Raw genomic sequence first — 9,732 nt, forward strand, 5'->3', positions numbered from 1 at the left:
AAAGATGGACACTTAAAATGCCTAAGATAATCTAAGGCTGAACACCTATGTGTGTGTTCACAGTGTGTTCACACAATGGACTTTATGTAAAATCGACTCCACTTTACACATTTAAATAAAATGTGATAATTTTTATGTTTATTTGTTTTATCGGTGTTAAATCAACACCGATGTATTGCAATGTGGTTAATAATTATGAATTGCCGTATTAATGATCAACCTCTTTTTTTCTCTCTTTCTCTCTCTCTCTCTCCCATCCTTTCTCTCTTTTTTTCTTGTCTATCTCCTCCTCAATCTTACTATCTCTATCTGTCAATTATTTCAGGCCTCTATGGACTTGGCAGGGATCCCGGTGGACAAAGGTATGTGCTAAGATAGATAGATAGATAGATAAATTGTATTTATTGTGATAAAAATTCAATTATGCAGACCAAGGCTTAATTACTTGAGTTTGTACAGAGTAAAATTTCAGTAAACATGGTAAACAAACAAACAAAAACATAAAAACAAAATATACCAATGTATAATATTAGACAGGGGATACAAAGATAAATGTATACAGATGAAGTAGTAACGTAAAAAGGAGGAATGGGGGACGATTAGGAGTAGACTATTAGACTATATACCTTTAACGAAATGATTGTTTTAAACGTAGATATATATTTAACCAATGTTGAATGAATAACAATAGATTATAGAGTGGATTGTATGAAATGATACTTGCTTTCTTTAGAAAACAAACGAAAGCTACTAATTAGGGTCAAATATTTCTTTTTAAAAATATTCCAAAATACTTTAAAATTATACTCTGAGTTGCTGATGAATTGTATCTCCAGAGTTGTTTTTTCATTTTCGAGAATGTCTTTCTATTTTAAAATCAAATGTCGTAACATAAACCTGGCAATATTGAATATTGAATATCCCCATGAAATCAGACAGTTGATCAATGGCTTCAATATAATTATACCTCCGAAAGGTCTAGGCCCTAGGGTTATGTTCATAAATCGTAGAAAACTCGATGACTCCTTCGATCTAGTTTGTGATTGATGTCATTGGGCGAAGACATCATAGACCATAAAATATTAATAATATTTTATGGTTATTGGCCAAGGTTTTGATTATAACACTGAAAGTAATTGATTAGGCCTATTTATTTGTCAAAGAGTTCCAGTAAATTGAAGGAAACCACATATAAATGTAATGAATATTGTTCTCTATTCGATAGCAATCAATATTCTGTAATTGCAGTCATGTTGTGGTGGATCGGTTTACTCAGAAAACAATTTTTTTCGTTCTTGCATTTATACTTATACCTACAAACCTGTCTTTTAACTTATTCTTTGAGGAATCCAGACTCAACAATCCCTGCTTTTTAGTGGATCCCTCCATTTCCTCAACATTTGTTTAAATAGTAAAGATGAATAAAAGAAATAATATGCAAAATTATTTTCCATGAATAGTCTGCAGTTATTATTATGATTATCTAGTTCATTGTAAATATCATTATTATCATGATTATATTGTTTCGTGTCTATTGTAAATATTTATTTATCTATGCCATATTGTCATACTGTATATACTTGCATATTCATTTATATCTTTGTAATGATTTCTTTTGCTGTTAAATTGATTTGAGTTAAAATGAAAATAAACCAAACTGAAACTGAAATTAGCATAGAATACTCTTATATCCATGTATATACAAGATTAATTAACCTCATGTGTGCATAATTACGCTGTCTGTAAGTTACCAGCGACTTGACGAACGACTGGTGGCCCTTTCTGAGTCGTTAAATGTCAAGTCCACCCCAGAAAAGAAAACTGTTGATTTGAATCAAAGGAGAAAATTCAAACAAGAATATTTCTGAAAGTTTTATCAAAATCGGAGGTCAAATAAGAAAGTTATGACATTTTTAAAGTTTCGCTTATTTTTCACAAAACAGTTATATGCACAACTCAGTGATATGCAAATGTAAGAATTGATGATGTCCATCAGTCACTATTTCTTTCTTTTTTTTTTATTGTTTGAACAACATTTCAATTTTTACATATTTGACAAGAATGACCAACTTGGCTGAACCATGAAATATTAAAACAATGGTATTAACTCACTTTCAATGAGGAATAAAACTTCCTTCACATCACAAGGATGACAAAAATAGTTAATATATCATGTAATGAAAAACAAAAGAGATGGGCCTAGTGAGTTAATGATGTCATCAGTTTCCTCATCTTCAAGCCGAGCAGAATGTGCATATAACTTTTTTGTGAAATCAAGTGAAAATTTGAAATAACTTTCTTAATTTACATGCAATTTTGATGAAATTATCAGTGTCATGCTTGTTGGAGTTTTCTGTTTTTATACAAGTCTACTTTTTATTTGGGTGTACTTGTCCTTTAACTCTGAATTTATTTTTCTTTTTCTTTTTTATGTTCATTTTCCATTTCGCTTTTTGTGTATAGTTCTTGAATTCTTCACCGACCCAGAGCAGAGGCGGAAGTGGAACAAAAAGTCACCGACATTCGAGATCTTAGAAGAAAAGGATGACTTCAAAATTGTCTACACGTAAGTGAGCCCATCCCCATTCTCTTCTCCACAGCCCCCCCCCCCACACACACACACACCCACATCCTGCTATACTCGTTGCCGTCGATTTTCCCGTTGCCTTTATTATCATCATCATAATGCAATCCTGAAAATCGAAATATCGAAGAAATATTAACCAAATTAGCATACATGGCTGCCAGACCTTGTCAGTTTTTCTCCCTGTATCATCTAGGGAACGTTTCAATTCAATATAGTAATTACCTTCAGCAAGAACTTGATCCACAATGCGCTGCACTCAACCCAGGTGAAGTTAATGGGTACCTCAGTTGCAGGATTTGTTTTTCCTTGAAACGCAGCGCGCGTAACCGCTGCTCTGCTAAAGCCAGGGTAATCACGCTATATTGCTGTAGAGACTCCTGCTTATATAAGCAATTAGTAATCAGTATTCTTAATATTCCAATGAAAAATATGTATATCATACAATTGTGTAAAATCTTAAAATTGAGCAATTAAGAAGCAACTGTCATAACACTTACACAACATCCTATGATCATGATACAAGATAAAAAAAGAACTGGGGCCCGTTGCAGAAAGAGTTGCAATCAATTGCAACTCTAAAGAGTCATGCGCAACTTGATTTTCAACCAATCAGCAGCGCGCATTTGGGACTTGCGATTGATTTTTTTGACTTGCGTTTAAACGCAACTCTTTCTGCAACGGACCCCAAGACAATATTGGAATTGGTCAGTCATAAAAGAATACACTCTAAAAAGGGTTTTCCCAATATTGGGTAAAATGGGAACATGCATGTTGGTTGGGTAGAAATTTTACGCAATGTTGCATTGAAACAGCCCAATATGGGGTAAAAAAAAAAACCAGCAACATGTTCCCATTCTATCCAATATTGAGTAAAATTTTATTCTGTAGGCCTATGAGATTTTCATGATGACGGCCTCTGATAAGAATACATCGTCTATAATTAAATACATAAAAAGTGAAATATTTCAATTTAGGAAAAATATGAATTTGGTAATGGGTAAATGATTTTTATTCTATAAAAACACAAAAATACAAAGTCCGCACAAACCCACAACAAAATAAGCATAATAAGTGAATGATGAATATATTTTTTGTCAGTGGTTTTCACCAACAGATGCTATAAGCTCCTGAAAATTGTTGCACGCGTCTCATTGGCTGAAAGCAAATTAGTTGGGGAAAACCAATGACAAAGCCGTTCATGAACCCCCCCCCCCCTGGCATCAGCTATCAGCATAGCGGCGATTTTCATCCGAATCTGACCCTTGCTTTTAAAAGACAATGCATATTAGTAGATGTGTGTTGGAAATCTATACGTATTAAAAATGGCGGGACTGACGCTTTTCTTTTTTTCATCGAAGTTCAAGGTTCACATTCCATGGGGTAGATTTCAAGCGGGTTTTTGAAAGGGAAATCGGTTAGTACTGGAAATATTGATGGAATACGATACAGGCCTGTGGATGCGATTTCCCCTTTCTTTTGTACAACGAATGTTTGGAAAACAAACAAGTTAAAAACCAGCTATTGTGAGCAAGTTCGGCAGCTGGAGAGTAGTCTTGTCGTTCAGACTAATAGACAATATTTCACATGCGCATAAAATACAGAAGGAAATATCATCGCGAGGAAGTCCTTGTTGGGCTGGAGAGTAGTCTTGTGATTCAGGCTCCTAGACATATTTCAAATGTTATACCGTGCATAAATACAGAAGAAACTAATTAATTTTGATCAATTGCAAACTTGGGAGTAGTCTATTAGCTCAGCCTCACTTTTACATGTTAGTTTATCGTACCTTTTTTAACTCGTTCTGGATTTTACTGGTGTGAAACGTCTGAAGAGTGACTACAAGAAAACTTTAGTATGTTCACTCTAAATTCACTCCAAATTGAGTGATCGTGGAGGTCACTTCCAATGAAGGTGGATAGAAGGCTAGCTATTATTTCATTCTTAAACAATTCAGTTGATAATTTACTCTTGGGAAAGGATGATTTTTTCACTAGATGAAGAGTGACTTTCACTACTTGTTGAGGGAGTCTCACTTCTTTTAAAGTGAAACTTCGGTGTAAAATTAAAGTATGATCACTGTGAATTTACTCCAAATTGAGTGATCCTTCACGTTACTACCAAGGGAAATGAATAGTGAGTGAAACTTTATCCGGGAACTTTATTCGTTTTTTAGGAAGTAGTTGAAATGGAGAATACAAGACTTATGGGTAAAATAACGCCACCTTTTTATTTTTATTTTATTTTATTTTTTTTTTTGGGGGGGCTTCAGTGTTGTGTAAACTTTACATCATTCCATTCCATATTTTACCCAACAATTGTTATGCTTTGTTTAACTTATTTGATCATTGCTTACAAAACAGCTTCATATACATTCATGTAATGTAGAACATTCTTGTTTAGGAAATTATGCGTACCACATGTTGCTTATGATACGCACACATTTGATTAAATTACATGAAATGTTAAGGGCGTCAAACTTCCTGTAAGTTGTGAAAACATTTGGCACTTACTTCAAGTGTTGTTCTGTCAAGATATCAACCATCAATTTCAAGGACAAAATAGGAGTGGTATATTTCTGTTTTTAATTGACGGTTATGCAGCGAATTATTTGTTAAGCACTTGAACTAATTCCATCTGCGTTGGAATGGGACGGTCACACTTGCTGAACCGACTCGCGACCGATCAAAGTTTTCACGTTGATCGGGATATCATGGGTCGGTTGGGAGTCGGTTTCGTTGGTGTAACTGTAGCATTATGACGTGGTCAAATTCAAACCGGTAAACCCGGTTCCAAAACCGATCAAATATATTGCGATATTTCGAATGACACACTATTGATCGTTATGGAGTCTGCATGGTTTGCTTGTGTGACTGTAATATAACGCTACTTTCATTTGCAAACAGCTCCGTTGGCCAGAGTCCAATTTGCTAATATTTTTTCATGTGAGCCTGAATTAAAGAACTTACACATTGGGATACGTACGCGCTTGTATGTTAAAGGAGGAAAGGCTTGGCTAGAACTTTCATATGAAGGTTCAATGACGTGAATGATATCGGACCATTATTTTTCCATTCCAAAGAAAAAGCAGATTCTTTTAAGGGTGGGAGAATTAATTAAAGTTTTAAACGGTTATCATTTTTTTTTCATGACGTCATATGCAGCTAGCTTCCCCATTTATCAAAAAAACAAACAAATGAAATTTTAAAATAGCGTCTGTGTGCATTTCATGGTCTTCACTAATTGTATAGTATTTAAGGTGGCAAGTGCCCTTGAAAAACCATCATATGGTACAAGAATCTTGCATATATATTCCATCTGCATTTATGCATAGGCAATTGTAAAAACGTGTGTAACAAATACATGTATTGTCATATGTGGTATAAGTATATTTCATATTCTTCAATCATTACAGAGTATTCAATATGCCAGAAGCTTGTTGATGGTGGTCATATCGTAATAAACATACAACATGTGTGATCTCAACATAAATGCCTTAATATATAGTCATAAAGTAGATAAGTTTGTTCATAGACCTTGAGATAGTGAAAAGCATATGTAATAATGACAGTGTACATCACATCTTAACCCATTGCAGAGTATTCAAGGTGTCAACCGCTTGCTATGGTGTTATCACATGTGCATTCTTTACATAATGCATAAATATATCATATAACTACATAATATATTAATTAATTCACAGGCTTTTGAATTACATATGCGTATGTCATAAATGTCATATGTGGCATAAGTGTACATCATGTTCTTAACCCATTGCAGAGTATTCAAGATGCCCACAGCCTGTGATGATCGTGATGTTGTCCAATGCACTGTAGTAAGATCAGATGAAGACCCAATCCGTCATACCATCCTTTACAAGAGCTGCAATCATCCAAGCAAACCACCAAATAACAAAGGCCACATAAGGTTTGTCATATAAGGCATTGGATATATTCAATATGGTGTTCCGCTAACTTTAGTTGGTACATGGGAATGGTTACGGTGATGTTCCTAAGAATGGCGTTTACATAAGGGCAATGGTGAAAGAACTGGTTTAATCCCACTTGGATAACCACTTTTTCAGAATTCAAGATCTTGTTCTGTCATGATATGGTATCCATTTCACCAAAACCAAATGAGAATAAGATTAGCCGAAGTAAGAGTATTTCTTATTTAGTTTCTTGCTTTTGTATAATAAGTGCATGCTTAGCTTGGTATTAACGACCGTCTAGAAACATGAACCATCTAAAATAAGTTTTTAGAGACATTTGAGCGAAGTCCAGAAAACTGAATGTGTGTTATCGAAAGAAGCTCAGATCAAGCTTCAACTAAGTGTGAGAATATGTAAAAAAATTCACATCGCCCAATCCTTCGGCAACAGAATATGAACGTCTACATTTTAGATGCTGATGTGTCTTACTTTGTTTTAATATTCTTTCCCCAGAGCTGATGTTGGTGTAATGGGTATTGTGATTAGGCCTAAGGAGGGTGATGACGTAGCAACCCACGTGACCTGGGTGGGTCAGGTCAATCTCAAGGGATGGATGCCCAAGATGATGGTGAATAAGGTCACAATCGGTTATCCGGTATCGCTATACGATGACATCAACACGGTAAATAATGTCATGAATATCATATAAACTATCGATTTAAAATATGTGTATAATTATAAGGGGTTAGTAATATTATGACCTCTATTAAATTTAAGACTCGTAAGGTAAAGAACATCCGGTTGTTTGCTATCGCTATTTTTCAATTCAATTCAATTCTTTTATTTCATTTCCATTCAAAACATAATACAAAGTAATATAAAACAATATAAATCAAATACAATTTTACAGAAGGGCATTCTTACTTCGTAAAAACCTATACCACAATAGGTTAAATAGTTTCGAGAATATCGATCGATTTATAAACTTCGTATAGAAAAACGATGTATATGATAACATTCCCTCATATATTTAAAGACCCCTTTAAAAATAGTCGGTTATCCACTGTCGCTACACGATAACATCTAAACGGTAAATAGTTTCGAAAATATCGAAAAGACGATAGATTTATAAAATGCGTAGAAACAAGTCATCAATGGTTTATTGAATATTTAAAAACAAATGATAAGATTTTAGACGAGTCTTCCACTTTAATAAAGCATTTTTTTTTGTATGTTCAATTTATCCTAATACAAATGTTTTCGTTATCTTCTTTGTGCATCCTTTTATCAAGTTTCACGTTTTGTGTCAGTCGTATCATTTTACATTTTCTGGGTTTCTTCAAATGTACAGTACTGGAAGAAATTGACGGGGCAGGATAAGAAGGACAAGAAAGAAACAAAAGCTGAAGGAGAAGAGGAAAATAAAGCAGAGGAAGGAGGCGAAGCAAAGGACGAAGAAGAAAAACCCGCTGAAAACGGAGAAGCCGAGCCGGAAAAAGCCGAGGAGAAGGCCGAAGAGAAAGCCGAAGAGACGAACGCCGAGGAGAAGAAGGAGGAGGAAGCGGCGTCGGAAGAAAAACCAGCCTCGGATGAGAAACCGGCCGAAGAGGGTGCTGCAACAGAATAAGATGACCTTCTTGAAAGCGAGAAGGAATATCGATTCGAGAAAGAGAGAGTTTTATCAAAATGGACATTTTTTCAAACACGTGCCCGATGTTTGATTTCTTTTGTTGGAAGAACGTCTCATGTTTATTGATAATATTTTGAATGATGCGTTCTATAATTTTAAGAAATATTAGCCCTCTGTCACCGTTATTTTGATGTAGAGTTACGTTTCCACTAATGTAGGAAGAGAAATATTACGTGTTTTAGTGTGAACACAAGTTTCTTCTACTCGTTGTGTGTAAACGCACTTGGTCAGCAAGTACTCCTTTCTTTAGTTATTCGCCATTTTACAAAAAGAGAGGGTTTAATCATTGTTAGGTCAGAAAAAAATTAGCGCCAAACTTTGGAAAGGCAAGTTTGCGCTGTTCGTTTTGACATTCACACACACACACATACATGAACACACTTTGCAAGGCATGGCTAGTTAAAGCAGTTTTTAAGAAAATTTGCGTCAGCATTCTTGCGTTAGCTAAGTGATGATTCGTTCGTATCGAGCATTTAGACTAGCATTACTCGAGAGAATAATTTCACACATAATAGTAATATCTATCCCAAACTTTGGAAGAAGATTAATGGCATTCCATTTTGCTTTTTGTGAGTTTATGTAAAAATAATATTGACTGATCTTTCTATTACTAGTAACATATCGAAAATGAGTTAAGTCTTTCTATTCTTAAAGGGTATTTCGTTTAATTTTTCTTGGTCTTGTTTTGTCATTTATACTTATTTGAATACCATACCGGGGAGCGTTTCATGAAACAAAATAGTAATTCCAACTGGCTAATTTCGTTTTGACCAATCAGATGCAAGGATTTCGGTAGCTTATAACAGTAGCGAAAATCTTGGACTATTCCTTTCATGAAATGCTCCCTAATTTCCCCAACTAGGATAATACATGCATACACAAGAGCAAATAGCTTTGCGGATAATTTCGTCAGTGTTTGGAGAAAGCAAAATGATAGATTTAGTCATGATTTCAGAGTATTTTACATGAAAATTATCTTGGTAGAAAGTAATCGTTTTTAATGTTGTTTTCTTGCATTAAACCAACGAACGTAGAGGGCTTCAACGCTTTGCACTGTTGACGCCCTCTACGTTCGTTGAATTAAACGAACGGAAAGGTGCCTTGCATGCGTTTGGACTTATAATGATAATAATATATCACCAAACTGTGTTTCATTTTGACGGCTTCCGGTGTATATATTCTTTTATTCATTTATTATTTTGTCTACTTTTGTCGGCAACTATATTGGAATATTATACAAAAATCATTGAAATTGCGACATTTAGGGTGAATAGGTTAAATATATCGACCTCACTGTATACATTTTAGCATAATGAAGATTTTATATATTCTGGGGTAAAAATGTTAGTGTCAGGATTGCTTTATACTACATGTTATTCGCAGATATGACACAATTACAAAGAGGTAGCCATTTCTATCAACCACACCTATCAATCAGTCAGCCCACTTTGTATTAGATCCATAACGACTGGTGCTAAGACAATATCGTCAGATTTTTTTACAGGCATTATTATGTAAATATGGTCC

The 9,732-nt window shown here is 34.6% G+C and overlaps 1 protein-coding gene across 1 annotated transcript; it reads left to right on the forward strand.

Moving 5' to 3' along the window:
- The first annotated feature begins 326 nt into the window (after positions 1-326).
- LOC121417497 (steroidogenic acute regulatory protein, mitochondrial-like) lies at positions 327-8,362 on the forward strand. The gene is made up of 5 exons (XM_041611219.1): positions 327-362; positions 2,464-2,566; positions 6,365-6,511; positions 7,029-7,197; positions 7,867-8,362. Exons 1-5 carry the CDS (start codon positions 332-334, stop codon positions 8,140-8,142), a joined length of 726 nt encoding a protein of 241 aa, XP_041467153.1. The 5' UTR covers positions 327-331; the 3' UTR covers positions 8,143-8,362.
- Positions 8,363-9,732: the final 1,370 nt, after the last annotated feature.

This window comes from Lytechinus variegatus, chromosome 6, assembly GCF_018143015.1.
Source record: "Lytechinus variegatus isolate NC3 chromosome 6, Lvar_3.0, whole genome shotgun sequence".
In the NCBI taxonomy this organism is placed as follows: domain Eukaryota; kingdom Metazoa; phylum Echinodermata; class Echinoidea; order Temnopleuroida; family Toxopneustidae; genus Lytechinus; species Lytechinus variegatus.